Genomic DNA, 15,126 nt, shown 5'->3' with positions numbered 1-15,126 from the left:
GAGAGGCAGGGAGCTGGCAGCAGCGTCTCTGTAAGCAGCGGGTCCCCGTGGCTGGTTATACTATCAACACTTACAGCAGCCTTGGGTGCCCGTTTCACACACGTAAAAAGATGGCGCCACAGTGGGTTATGTTCAATATAACAGCCAGCACGGCGGCAGAGCGGTGCAGAACTCTCCCGGCTGCCGCTGTATCAGACCAGGTCAGCAGCGCGCCTATTTTAAAGCTCAAGCACGGCTCCCGATTAGCTCGTGTAATAGGCGCGCTGCTGACCTGCTCTGATGCAGCAACAGCCGGGAGAGTTCTGCACCGCTCTGCCGGGCTGCCACCGTGCTGGCTGTTATATTGAACATAACCCACTGCGGCACCATCTTTTTACATATCTCAAACGGGCACCCAAAGCTGCTGTAAGTGTTGATAGGATAGCAAGCCACTGGGACCCGCTGCTGCCAGCTCCCTGCCTCTCCCTGTCCATCTCCCGTGTTTTACCGGGCTGCCACTATGCTGGCTGTTGTATTGAACATTATAACCCACCATGGGGACCCGCTGCTTGCGCAAAGGGAGGCACCAGAGAACAGAGGCACCAGATAACAGAGCCCCCCCCCCCCATATTTTTTTCTCAGTCTGCCCCTGTCTGGCATCAAGCCACAAACCTATAGCATTGACCATGTAGGTGAGCAGCACTGTGACATAATATGCCATGGGCATTATGGCATGTGGTAATATATGTAATGGGTGTTTGGTTTACCGTGTAATGGGCATTACGGTGTGTGGGGTATATGTAATGGGCATTATTGTGTGTGGTATAGTACGCAAAAGGTTTTTCAGTGTGTGGCATAATGTGTGGCATGTGGGTATGTGTAATGGGTATGTGACATGTGTAATAGGCATAATGGTGTCACTTTTTGGCGCACACTGTCACTATTTTTTTTCTGGCTCCTACATTTTCATCCTGGCTCCTAGATTTTTTAAAAATTTGTCAAGCCCTGTATTACAGCAACAGTAACTTCTACACCAGCACTTTGACCTTATTAGTGGTTTTATGAAGTTTTAAAATTGAATGATGTATCTACATTACTATAAGGTAATTAATGGTCTGACTGACATATAACTCTAAAATGTCTAAAATCCAAAATATAAAATCCAAAATGCTTATAGGCCTAGGTAATAGGATCATTTGTAACCAACAAAAAACACCAAAAGAATAGGGTGACTATGTGCCACAGACCACATGGTCTAGTCAAACGTGGCTCATTCATCAGACTGATAAGCTCTATCTTGGATCAATTCAGCATGACTTCCCTCACTGCACAGTATTTAGAGCAGGACTCATATGTGGCTAATTATATATGTAGGAGCAGACTTTACAAAGCTTATTGACATAATAGGAATTAACCACATTTCTTAGTGTCACTATGAACTCTATGAAGTAATATTTATAACGTCATAGAATTGATCGTGGCTCTATCAACCTACAACCTTAGATAATGTATCAAGGGATAGATTTACTATGGCTTCCTATAATATTATCGGTATCATTTCTCTATTGCATTCTAGAACATTAACATAAAAAATATAACTACTCCTCACCGCAATGAGGTGAAGTATCGCCACTGACCACTAGAGGCCACTCGACGGACCAAATTACTCCTTTGTAACATTGGGACACTGGTCTGTTTCAAACTTGCTGGATATGGAGAGAGAGACACGTGAAGACAGATTGGAGGTAGGATAAGATAGGGACTGGGGTGGGGGTAGAGACTTTGTGGGCTAAAAACAGTCACAGCTCAAAGTAACAGTAAAACCTGTCACAGTTTAAAGTCAAAGTACACTGCAGAAGCCGTCATTTTGACAGGCTTTTAACTAGTTAAAATAAAACTATTGCTCAGAAAAATGACTGGTAAATCATATTAACCAATGGCATTCAGGACTGATGCTATCATTTGGTGAACATAGGTTGTTGTCTAAGGTGCAACAGTTAGTTGACATATGGGGCACATAAAACACTGAGGGGCAGATTTATTAAGCTCGGTGAAGTTTCTGGTTTTTATCACCGGCCAATCAGCTCCTAAATGTGAAGTTACAGGCTTGGTTTGAAAAATGACAGGTAGGAGCTGATTGGCCGGTGATAAAAACCAGACACTTTATCACTTCACCGAGTTTAATAAATGGTTGACATAAGGCGTCTTCTATCAACATACAGTAGAAGCTGCTGGTAATAAATATCTGTAATGGACTAGGACTCCTGTGCTTTGATATATGATGTTACAACCCACTAGCACACTTCCACTGAGGAACAGAGGATACCATCCCCACCTCCCACATGAGAAGGAAAGGAGTACCACAACTAGTGCTGGTGTTTGGTTACTGCAACATATTTTTGAGCACCAATTACATCACTGAGGGAAGTGGTGTTGGAAAGACATTAGGATGGTTGGAACACCAGTACATTGTGCCACCAATATTGCCAATTTACCTGCTCTCCTCATAGAGGTGTGTGTGAAAATTAGCCATCTCTACACACACATTTGATCAAATTATTTGTTTATAGCAAATACACCTGAAATATTAAAATTAAATATTAGAGTGTATTTTAAAATTTAAAATGGTCACATTGTGTTTTATGAGAAGTAACATTACTGTACATTTCAAAACATTATTTATGTAGTTATTGGGCTTAATAGGAATCTCTATATGACCTCTGTTATGGTTTCCACCATAATAAATGTATCAGGTAACTTTAAAAGTGATTTTTAAACTGTTTTTCTTTTTCATTTATATAAAGCAATGAGCATTTATGTTTCATTTTTAGAGCTGCTTGTACATGTGGAACTAGTAGCATATTTGCTTTAGAAAGTGCTTAATGATATTGGGAATACATTTATAGATGACACACCTACAATATTCAGTCAGATTTATGCATGAAATACATACAGTGATCTTGTACATGTTACATACAATAAGGCACAACAAGGTAATGCGAGGCAGGTATTGCTCATGTCCCAATAACAAATTAGAGATCTTGACGTTGGTTTCAAGCATCATAGCAATAATAATGGCACATAGTAACACATCCATTCATACCCTGATAAGGGGGAGTTATTACCACAATGTATGTGGACAATGGGAGAGCCTTATACAGTAGTTCACAGCCTTTAGAGCAGTCAAACAAACGTTTGTCTAACTACCATGAAGAGGCAACACCATAAGCCACAAAAATAATTAGATTACAGGTTTCAGTGCAACTTGACAGAAGGTTTCCTTAAAGAGATCCAAATATTTTCCCTGTAGTTAGGCACAGTCCAAACAATGTATTAAAAAAAAAACGCTCCATGTTTCAATGGAAATCTATTTTTGGCTAACTATGCTATGTTCCAAACTCACACAATCCACACGCTGTGATTATGCTTCTCCGCTGGCTCTTCTGTTATTCAGAGGCACTCCGCTTTGTGTCACAGCACAGGTGCAAAGCTTATGTATCAAGCTTTATTTATGCCCACCAACTTTGTGCAAGTCCCACAACCTTCTCGCGCTATGTGGAACTTGGTCCAAATCAGCAAAGAGATGCTCACTGTAAGGACGATAAAAAGAAATATAGAATAAGGTGAAGAAAGCAAAATAGTAATTTAGGCTTATTATTATTAGTTTGATGTATTCAAGCTGAGCAGGAAAGCCAAAGGGCTGCCTATGAAGACCCCAAACTGCAATAAGTCATGCTGTATATGAAGATGGTAAGTGGCATCAATGGCGCACCTATAGCGCCGCAGACCCCGCAATGGCGGGGAGGTGCTGACTAAGTGTGGGCGACTGGGGTCTGCGGGCGCTATTATTACGCCCCCCTGGCACACTGCCTGTACCTGGGCAGGGTGAAGCAACAGCGCCGCAGTGTCTGGGAACTGAAGCCCTGAGAGAGGACACTGTGGACGGAGACAGCAGCGGCCGAGAGAGAGCGCACACTCAGCCAATCAGCGGCCTATCTTTTGAATTGTCAAACTCTGCCACCTCTGTCCGTGCGCAGTGTCTGCTCTCAGCACTTCAGTTCCCAGACACTGCAGACGTCGCACCAGGTCCCCCGGCACCCTTCTGTTTCCTCTGCCGCCGCACCCACAGATACGGGGCACCACCTCGCCTCCCCCTGCCACCCTGGTATATCTGTACCAGAAACGGTGGGGGGGTGTGCCATAATTTTCGGGGGGGGGGGGGGGGGGGGGGGCATTATTTCTTTTTATGCCACTGAGTGGCATCATTGTAGAGGAAATGTAAAAAGTAAAGGTAATGACAGTGTGGAGGTCCTACTCTGCATAATATACAAGAGTGCAAAACTTCCCAAACTCTGCCATTACAGTCCAAGTTTTAAGAATATCCCTGCTGTAGCCCATATGGCAAAAGCAAATTGTCTGAGCTACTAATTAAGTCAAGTCAAGCATGAATATCCTTAATAGTGGTGGCTCAGTGGTTATCAAATTCAGTCCTCAGGACCCCACACAGTTCACGTTTTACAGGTCACCTAGTAGGTGAACGGGTGTATTTATTATTCACGATACAGTTTTAAAGATCCACAGGTGAAGCAAATTCACCTTGATATTCTATGAGGAGACCTAGAAAACATTACTGCATGGGGTCGTAAAGACCGAGTTTGACAACTTATGGTGTGTATTGCTCTTCATTAACAGGTTCCTGTCACAAATAGTACCAAGAGCCTTCTAATGTTTCAGAAAGACATTGCCTGTCATTAAGGAAGCAGAGAGGTCATGCAGTTCACTGAGTGATCAAAATAATTATGGAATGCAATTAGTGTCAGCAGGTTCTGTACATAGCTGAAATGATACCTTTTTGGAAAGTTTCCATTAGGGTTCTCTAATTAATTTGCAATATTCTTAACTGTGTTTTTTTCTACCAGCATTGAAATATTGCTTGCCAACAGCCTGCAATTGTTACTAATAAGTCAGTATGCCCAATAACTGAAAGTGCAAGGTCTACTGTATAGTATTAGTACCTAGTTTGCCTGGTTTAGGTGTGTATGTCAAAAAAAGTTTACTGTGTAGTTATGCTAGGGCCACACATAGCATTTTAACAGGAAGGAGCCTGCACATGTAGATCTATGTGACCATCTACATCTATACGCAGTGCTTAAGCACCCCACCCCCCCCCCCCCCCCCCAGGTGTAATCGCAGCAGACTACAGTTCAGCAGGATGACAGGACAACCGGATTTCAACTGCAACAAATACATTTGAATGTATGAGTTTACACAGAGCGGTTGTACCGCAAGCCATGCTAGCTGCTAAATTGAACACTGTCCTAGGGATGGCCATCGACCATCGATGACTAGAAATCATTGATGGTTTATGGCCGATGTCAATTAGTTTTGCCATCGATGGGGGAGAACCAGAAGGTTTCCCACCATCGATGTCAAGCTTAACTGAATAGTTTCGTTTTGCTGTTTTCCCCAAGGGGCCGGGACACTAAGCATAGCTATGCCCCTAACACCAGTGAAGTCCCACCCCCATATTTTGACTGGCCCACAGGCCAATCTATCAAAGAAAATGGATGACCATCAATATGTAAAAAGATTGATGGTCATCCATTGCATAGTAATGCACTATCAATGGCCAGTTGCACTTTTGCCATCGATTTCCCCTTATGCGAGACCCAACCCTGGCTTAACATACTATCCCTTTAAACTAGGACATTCATGAATTACCCAGGTTCTATGGCTGATTAAAGCCAGTTGAAATGGTGGCTTCAAAGAAGCTTGCCACGGAACCCGTGCAATTCACGTGTCCTGGTTTAAAGAGATAGGGCTGCATGCACTAAAGGAAAAATGAGGTAAAACCCCAGTTATCTGGGTTTTTACCACATTTTCGTATGTAGGAAAACCTGCGCACCAGGTTTTCGCTGCGGGGGGTATCGCCTTGCGCTAAGAGCTGCTCTTTGCGATACTAATAGCATATGCGATTAGTATCACTGTGGTTGCCGGCGGAATTTGGCGATGTGGGGTGGCGGATGTTAGTGCATCAACCCTATATTTGTACCTTATTTTTACCAACAGCCTTTTTACTATTTAAATTTACACATTACTGTGTCATCGTGATAGGTGTACGGGTGATCCACCTGCCGCTGAGCACCATGAGCAGGCAGTGATTGATAGCTGTCATTCACAATGGATCAGACAGTGTGTATAGAAAACACGCTGCCCATAGGTATATCTGCTGATCAAATGATCTGCAGATATATCTTCCAGTGTGTACCTAGCTTAACTCCAAAAAGCTTTACCATTTAAAACAATGGGGACTTCAGTTTACACCACTAATATTTATTCTACCAGAGATATCTGTGCAATCACCTGCATAAGGCTATTAGTACATAGTAGGAATACATCAAATTATGCAGAAACTGTAGTTTGAGTAGCCCTTATACAGATATGTAAATTATTCAGAAATCCATAATTGCCGGAGTGTACATTTTTTTTTGCTAAAAGCACTACTGGGAAACCTTGTTTCATTCACAAATAAAATATATTTGTGTATTTGTGTGTATTTCATGTGTTTGATGTCTTTATACAACATACATGCATATTGTGTTCACACATGGGTCCCGTCCTTAAGATACCTCATTGAAATAAAAAGTAGTCCGAAATACAGAATAACCCATTATCCAAAATGCTTCTGGTCCCGAGCATTTTGGATAAGGGATACTCAACCTGCAATAATGAAAAAATAAAATGCTTACTCTATCAGCAGGTGTCTGGTTTTGCTTAGGTTAAACCATCCTCAACATTTTCAGGTTCATAAATCAATCTATCTTATATATAACACTTAAGTTCACTTAATAATTCACTTAATAATTTTACAAATATAAAAAAAAAAATAGCAGACAATTTAAAGAAATATAGAAAATGAATATGTTAAGCCTTGTAGAAACAAAAACAAATGCTTTACTTCTTGCAAATCAAAAAAATATATAATGGTACTTGTGGATTATCACGGCTCCCATTGCATGCCATTGCATGCCAAATGTAGTGGCATGCGATTTGATACGATTTTTGCTGTTTTTAGGCATTTTTTCAAAAATCGCATGCAATCGCATCGCATGCAATTTTTAACAGAAAAGCATCCAAAAGTATTGAAATTAGTATGAAACATGTTCAATGGCCCCCAAATGGCATTTTTGAGGCTGTACCACCCCCACTATCAACGCAAACCTGAAGCGTGGCGAGCGGCGGCGGTACGCGTCCTATGACCTTTTCATACCCCCACTATCCACGTCGGCGTGGAGTTGAGAATAGAAAGTGTGGCGAGCGCAGCGAGCCACCGAGCCCGAAGCGTGGCGAGCGCAGCGAGCCCCGCGGACACCTGTGAAGCCCGCGAGGGGACGCGTATACCTGTGAAGGTATCCGCGTCCGCTTGCCACACTTTCTATTCTCAACTGCACGCCGACGTGGATAGTGGGGGTATGAAAAGGTCGTAGGACGCGTACCGCTGCGCTCGCCACGCTTCGAGTTCGCGTTGATAGTGGGGGTGGTACAGCCTCAAAAATGCCATTTGGGGGCCATTGAACATGTTTCATACTAATTTCAATACATTTGGATGCTTTTCTGTTAAAAATCGCATGCGATCGCATGCAATGCAATTTTTGGTACTTGTGAGTTATCCGGGCGTCCGATTTTGTACTTACGATTTGCATGCGATTTGCATGCGATATCGCATACGATATCGCATACGATATCGGATACGATTTGCGATTTACATACGATTTACATGCGATTTAGCATGCGATTTGCATAAGATTTGCTATTCATTTCATTACCCCACTATCCCCAAAGTGTGTCTATCAACGTGAACCCGAAGCGTGGCGAGCGCAGCGAGCCCGCGAGGGGCGGCGGTACGCGTCCTCCGACCTTTTCATGCCCTACTATCCACTAGGGCGTGGAGTGAGAATAGAATAGTGTGGCGAGCGCAGCGAGCCACCGAGCCCGAAGCGTGGCGAGCGCAGCGAGCCCCGCGAGGGGACGCGGACACCTGTAAAGCCCGCAAGGGCACGCGGATACCTGTGAAGGTGTCCGCGTCCGCTCGCCACGCTTCGGGCTCGGTGGCTCGCTGCGCTCGCCACACTATTCTATTCTCACTCCACGCCCTAGTGGATAGTAGGGCATGAAAAGGTCGGAGGACGCGTACCGCCGCCCCTCGCGGGCTCGCTGCGCTCGCCACGCTTCGGGTTCACGTTGATAGACACACTTTGGGGATAGTGGGGTAATGAAATGAATAGCAAATCTTATGCAAATCGCATGCTAAATCGCATGCAAATCGCAAATCGCATGCGATATCGCATGCGATATCGCATGCGATCTACTAACAAAATCGGACGCCCAGATAACTCACAAGTACCCAATTTTTTCATGTACGATGGCCATCGTGGGAGGCGTGATACTCCACAAGTACCTATATAATTGTTTAAAGTAAATTAAGTAACCACTAATATAAAAATATAAATATTTACAAAGGTTTGTACAGTAGCTGTAACAGTATAAAAAGAAAAAAAAGAACATCATTTATAAAATTCTCAGAGTTTAGTGTTTATTTAAAGCAGAAATAGGCAATTAATGGGCCACTAGTAATTTTACTAGAGGGCGATTTTAATCTATAAATTGAGGTTGTGTTTCAGGGGCTAATAATGCACACATTTACTGACCAGTGATTTGTTTCATACTCATTTGTAAAGGTTAGTAAATGTGAGACTTATCCCCTGAAACACCACATCGACTATGATCAACTCAAATAAATTTAAAACCAATTAAATTCACCCTTAAGTAAATTTACCCTAGCTATTTTGTGATTACAAGTCTTTGAACTTAGAATTAAACACTGCTGTAACTCCACAGGTTGATCAAACCTGTTTTAGGGAGACAACTTTACCTGGATATTCATCTGTGTTCCACAACAAAACGCATAGTTGTACCATCAAAGGAAGGTGGGGCCACAATCCTGGGTCCAGGCTGGGATAAGATGCTGAAAACCTGCTTTCCTTCGGAACAGCCTAATGAGCCTCTTCTGATATTAGTGGACTGTCCAGTCGATGCACTTGGGGCTGTCGACCCTGTGGCTAAATAATACGGACTCTCTGAGAAGCCCAAATCCCCTTGTAATGACCCCTCTACCACTGGCATTTCATAAGGGTGTTCGCTGCCTGGGTTGGATAGCTGTGTTTGCAGGGTGTTGGAAGAAAGGAGAGCAGTTGGGGGAGTAGGTATAAACCCGGGATAAAACATATATGCATGTCCATATGCACCAGGGCTAAGGGCTAGTTGTGGCATATGATAGGGCACAGGTGTAACAGGAGGAGGTGGCACTGGGACATCCACATACTGTCCAGTTTCAGGGTCAAACAGTCTCCTTTTCACTGGTTGCACAGGGGTATCCACTAGATAGTACTGGCCTGTGGCTAAGTCTACCAGCATTTTTCGCTGAGTTTGGGGATACATCTCAGCCGGGGGAGCTGACTGCAAAGGGGGGGAGTAGTAGATGGGGCCCTGAGTGTTGGGCATTGCCATGGCCATTGGTGGTAGGGGATGATGATAAATAGTAGCTGGAGGGACAGAGTCTGGAGTTTGAGGCTCTGAGCCTGCTGATGCTGCTCTCGTAGGCTGTATCCCCTCTTTCATCTTGTTTCGCCAGTCGTTGGGTGCTTTAATGGGGCTTGTTGTCTGGGGTTTGCTGCTGGAAACTGAAAGGGTACCTTGCACTGCTGAGTCTCGGATAGTCGCTGCAGCTTCTCGTATTATAGCGGTGGGTTCTTTGGTGTTTGCATTGTTTTCTCGTGTATTTGAAGTGTTTTCGCTTGTATTTGTATTGGTTTCCCGAGCATTTCCCAAGGTCTCCCGGGCGCCTGTAGTGATTTCTCTGTTGTTGGTTGAGGTCTCAGGGGCACTTGATGTTACTGGTGGTTTCCCTTCTGCAGCCACTTTTACTGGTATGGTGAGGTAGTTCTCAAAGTCAGCACTGGCTTTCCGCACAAGGGATGGGGGCTGTGGAGGAGTGGATGCAATCTTCTTAGGCTCTTCAGCGGATATCTGAGGGATCTTGAGGGTAGTAGGTGGTTGTGGTCGTGAGTTTTTGGTATTCAGAACAGACTCCAGGTTTTGCTGCTTGCTCTTTGGTGGGGTAGCGCTAACAGTGAAAACATTTACATTGCTGGTCCCTCTACTGGGCAAGTTCTTTTCTTGCTGTCCCTGCTTTTTCCCTTCACGAAACTTGGACACCTGGAATGTCCTTGGTGGTGTTTTGTTCTCTAGGACTGGTGGCTTTAGGGGGCTTTTTTCTAGGCTTGGGTGAGAATTCCGGCGTACAAGGGGCTCAGGAGCTTTGGAGACAAGAGGAGCAACTTTCCGGGGACCCCCAATAACAGCATGCCCTGGCTTAGAATCCTCTATTGGTACCAGTTTCTGGTCCTCAGATGTCTCCTCACAAGCAATGAGAGAAAGTAAGTGACTTCCTGAGAGTTGTTGTGGCTCATCTTTGCGCTTCCACTCCTTCCTGTCAAACACATAAAGCTGTTCCATTGTTTTCACCGCAGCAGTCAGCTTCTCTAGAGCTGCCACTGACTGCGGAGATTTTGGTTGTACTTTAATTTCTGGATCTTTTGGTTTTTCCTGCTTCCACTTGGATGCCTTAGACACAATCTTTACTACAGGAATTCTTGGTCCTGTTTTGTTTGGTGCTATGGTGGCAACAGGGAGCCTTCCGGAAGCTCTGTGCACCAGGACTGTCTCTGCAGGTGACAAGCCCTTCTCTCCCTCCACCGTATGATCTGTCTGACCATTTTCCCCATCTTCTTTACTTCTCACTGCCTGGCAGGTTATCACAATTGGAGACACTACTGAAGAGGCCCTAGATACTGCAGAAGTCTTTGATTTCTGATCAGTGGCACTGTGGTCGGACATTACACTTCCCCTGTCACTGTCACCTGTATCTTGGCTGTAAGAGCTTTTAAGCAATTTTCTGACATCCCTCACCTGATGAATTGTACCTTGCACTTTGGGTTTGGCTTCTCTCACATCTCTAACCAAAAACTGGGGCATTTTCTCCATCACCTCAGCCCTGGAAGGGATTTGATTTTTCAGGTCTTCTGCTGCCTTGGTCAGACTGGCCACAGTGGATGCTAGATTTGGAGTGAGTAGTTTGGCAATATTAAAAGGGCTATCTTTATTCTCGGTGGATAATCCTAGATTAAGTTTGATCTCTTGAGGTTTGGGGGTGATCATTGGAGTCATCCTGCTCGCAGAAGCCTGTAGTATATGAAGTTTTTCACTTTTAAAGTCATTGTCATTCCTGCTCAAGCAGCTCTGATGGGCATAGGTGGACACAGAGCATTTGGTAGCTTGTTTCACCACTTGCTTCTCTTTGGGTATGTGCTGGATGCCAGGCACATATAACTGAGACATTTTGGTAGATTTGACAGTAGACACGTCCCCTAAATCTGATTTCCAGTCCCTTTCCAGTGGTATCTTTATCTTTCTTGCCTTGGCAACTGTCTCCTCGAGCTTCTTCTCCATCTTCTCTAGTTCCTTCTCCTTCCAGGACCTGAAGGCGCTATTCTGGCTACGGAGAAAGATCCCTTTCATGGTCTCCGAAGCGCTTTTCTTCATCTCGCAGATGGTTTCCTCACGGTGGTGCTCGAAGGGAGACACCCGCTGCTTGTTGGCAGTGCCATCCGCAGCTGGCCCAGACTTAGCTTCGAAGAAGTCCCCGAGGTCGTCGCTGCCGAGCAGGGTGAAGTCCGAGCCCGTCTCGGAGAACCTGGAGTTCTGCCTCTGCAGCCCCTTCTCCCTGGGCTGCCCGTCGCTGTCCCGGGGCTGGTTGGCGGCGGCTCTCTGCGAGGTGTCGCTGATCTCCCCTCTCTCCATCTTCAACTCCTGCTCCCGCTGCATTTTCTTGGAAATGACATTTTTCAGGAGGCTGGAGGCAAATTTGGACTTGTGAGCGCCCTCCATGGCTTCTGCCGCCGCGGCACTGCTGCTGCTGCTGGGCTTGATGCTCGCTTCGGGCGGTGCAGGCTCTTTTGGCAGCGGCTCTGTAACCCCATCCGTGCAAGCTGTGCTCGGAGCGGGGTCAGGGGGAGGCAGCGCCGCGCTTACATTGCTGCTGCTGCTGAAGTTCAGGGTCTCCGTTAAGGTGAGAACCCGGGAGCCGGAGTGGATGCGCTTGGCAATGGAGGCTTTCTTCTCTGCCACCTCGCTGACCACAAGCTCGTACGCCCGGCTCTGGTTGGAGCGCACACACACCTGCTGCTGCTTGGCGGCGGCTGCATCCCTGCCAGCGCTGCCGGCGCTAGAGGCTGCCGGGTACTGCTGCTGCTGCTGCTGCTGCTCTGCCTTGTGCGAGAGGAAGGACGCCCCCTTCCAGTCCAGGTACGTGGACCAGCTGTTTATGCCGATGTTCTGCTCCGACAGGGACGTGCTGGACTCGTTGGAGCTGAAGTTAATGGCCTCGAAGTAGGGGTAGGCCAGGCTGCGGAAGGCTCTGGAGGTCAGGCTGCGCACCTCCTTGTCGGCATCGTCGAGCTCGCTGACCGCGCTGGAGGCGCCGCTGGAGATGTCGGCGTGCACCCCGCTGCGAGCCTGCAGCCGCGCCGGGATGGCCACCAGCCTGTGCGCATCGGGGAGGTGGCGGAAGGCGGACTTGCTCTCGGTGGCTCTGGACACGCAGTAGCTGCTCATGTCTGTGGCACGCCTGGCGGCGGCAGGGGCGCTGTGGTGCTGCTGTGCCGCCTGCACCTGGCCACTCTCATTTATAGCCTTGGATGCGGTTTTGATTGATAGGAGGATCTGGCCGGCGGCGGTGGCAGTGATGGCGGGGGTCCCGGCTGCCGGCCTCTCCCTGGTGCTGCTCCTGCCGCTGCTGCTCGGGGAGGAGCTGCTGTCCGAGTAGGTGCTGGCCAGCTCGGTGCTGCCCAGGCTGTCGGTGCCCGGGTGTGGGTCGCTGCTGCCGGCGGTGCTCAGGTAGTAGCTGCAGTCCTCCTCGTCACTCGGGGTCCCCCCCTGGCTGTCAAAAGAGGCGTATTCCAGGAAGGCGCAGGGGGCGCTGTCCGCCGCCGCCTGGCTCCAGGTGCTGGTGGGGGCCAGTCCAAAGCCTCCGGGGTAGTCCGGCTCCTGGTCTGCAGCCTCGCAGAGCTGGATCTCGTGGGTGGTGATGTAGTGCGCCTCGTCTCCCCCCTGCTGCTGGGGCATGATGTCGGCGGGGGAGGGGGGGCAGCTCGGCTCAGATCCCGCCGCTAGCGCCACTTTGCCCCCTGCGCTTGGGAGCTCGCCAGGCACTTGTGAGGCGGCTGCGGCCAGGCGATGGTCCCCGGGACTGAGTGCTGCTGTCCGGCCGAGCCGCTCCCCCCTGGCAGACGCCCCATCCCCCTGCGTGCCCACTGCCAGGGCGCTGACGGTGATGGTGACCCCGGACTTACTGGCGCACATCGGTATCTCCACGTAGTTGGGCTCCTGCCCCAGGCTCTCCCTCCTCCCGCTGCCCGCCTGCTGCATGTCGGCGGCTGCTACGTGTCCCCTCGGTGTGAGTGGCACCGGCTGAGCTGCAGCCCCGCTCTCTGCCCCCAGAAATGAAGGCAATGCAGATGGGAATTCCTCTTTTCCTGAATGGGATCCACACGTCACTCTCTCAGCGTTTAAGTGACATATGGACCTGGAGTGTGGCAGGGGAGGGGGCTCCCTGTGCCCCTATTCCTTTGTAGTGCCCAGCATTGTCCCAGCACCCACACAGAGCTGTGCCCACAGGAGGTCAGCTATTATGTACATCTTAGAAAGAAATAGCTTTTTATGTGCTGTCTCCCACCCTACCCATGGGAATTATGTAGGTATTTACACGAAAAATCATGCCAGTTACATGAGTAAATTCTCCTCATGGCTAGAATCCGTGACATATTTCAGAGTAAAATACAGGTTCCAACACAACACATTATTACAGTCATAATTATTTTGATATTTAAAGCATGACAGCATAAACACAGTAATTCACTGAGACCCCTTCCTACTGTACCACCATTGCTAACATGCAACATAACAGCAATACACTTAGTAAAGTTCATAACATGGGACCCAATATAACTAAACGGCCTCAGAACATTTTCAATGTTAACATGTATTTGGAATAGAAACCTGTATCTAGCAAAAAGGAGCAGAGTACTATGCCCAAAACATGGCAAGCTTGTGCAGGATATACGCTCTAAAGCTCTGAACAAGTTATTGATGATCTGAAGCCGTTTTCATGGGGTCCTATGTTCTGAAATTTAACCAATAAATTGTACAATACAGAAAATTCAGAAAAAAGTTATTTTCATCCGTGCAATGGCAAAAAAATTATAATTCTGATATTAAATGGTGTATTGACAATAAGGTACATTTTGCATTAATACAGAATGTCAGGTTGGTATCGAAACACCAGTGCTGGGACACAAGAATGCCATCAGATCCCAGTGAGTACTGTATCTATTACCCTAATCCACCTGTCCCACAGCCTAACCCTAACCATTCCCTTCCACAGGCTAACCCCAAACTTCCCTTCTCACAGGCTAACCCTCTCCTTCTGCACCCTAACGCTACCCCTAAAACTAATCCTAACCTAACCCCAGCCCTAATATTCACTTTGGGCATTGTGATTGTCAGGATTCTGGTGCTGGTATCCCAAACATCAGGTCCTAACCACATCCTCAAATCTCTGTGACAATTTATCATAGGCACCAAAGTGGGTCAATGCAAAGCCCCCTCCCTGGCAATGCTATGTATTCCCAATCTTTTTCATTCCTGTTCTTGCATGAGCCAATAATGCCAATAATGTCCAGTAAGAACTTCCTCTAATTGGCCTATGGCAGGGGTGGCTAAACTGGTCCTCGAGATCTACCAAGGTCCATGTTAACGTCTACATTGCAAAAGTCGGTGGATAGATGCAGTAGGATAGGGTACTTGTTTCCTAGCACGGCGCCTGTCTTGGTGATTGCATACCTTAAGTTAAGGTATGCGATGTACGCGAACGAGGCGATTTCAGGGCTATTTTTAGCCATTTCCCCGAAAATTAAAAATATTGCGTCCATCGCATGCCTTAAGTTAAGGCATGCGATGCGACCGATGCGA

At 47.0% G+C, this 15,126-nt stretch overlaps 1 protein-coding gene across 2 annotated transcripts; it reads right to left on the bottom strand.

Moving 5' to 3' along the window:
• Window positions 1-467: 467 nt before the first annotated feature.
• Window positions 468-13,625, bottom strand: C1H4orf54 (chromosome 1 C4orf54 homolog). 2 transcript variants are annotated; one of them, XR_014472229.1, is made up of 3 exons: window positions 8,912-13,625; window positions 2,895-3,569; window positions 468-2,857 (listed from the first exon to the last, which is right to left on the bottom strand). XR_014472229.1 is itself a non-coding variant. In XM_083179039.1 (2 exons), the coding sequence occupies exon 1, from the start codon at window positions 13,522-13,524 to the stop codon at window positions 8,920-8,922; it is 4,605 nt and encodes a 1,534-aa protein (XP_083035165.1). In that variant the 5' UTR covers window positions 13,525-13,625; the 3' UTR covers window positions 468-3,569; window positions 8,912-8,919. The 2 variants fall into 2 exon arrangements, 1 of the variants encoding a protein (XP_083035165.1); XM_083179039.1 differs by having other exon boundaries at window positions 468-3,569.
• Between the last annotated feature and the right edge of the window lie 1,501 nt (window positions 13,626-15,126).

This window comes from Crinia signifera, chromosome 1 (assembly GCF_055691185.1).
Source record: "Crinia signifera chromosome 1, ASM5569118v1, whole genome shotgun sequence".
Taxonomy (NCBI): domain Eukaryota; kingdom Metazoa; phylum Chordata; class Amphibia; order Anura; family Myobatrachidae; genus Crinia; species Crinia signifera.
Note: the sequence above shows the minus strand (reverse complement) of the source record. Positions and strands in the feature narration are given on the sequence as shown.

Bases quoted from the DNA above. Each gene is read 5' to 3' on its own strand.
- C1H4orf54 (XM_083179039.1), bottom strand. From the start codon at position 13,524: ATGCAGCAGGCGGGCAGCGGGAGGAGGGAGAGCCTGGGGCAGGAGCCC.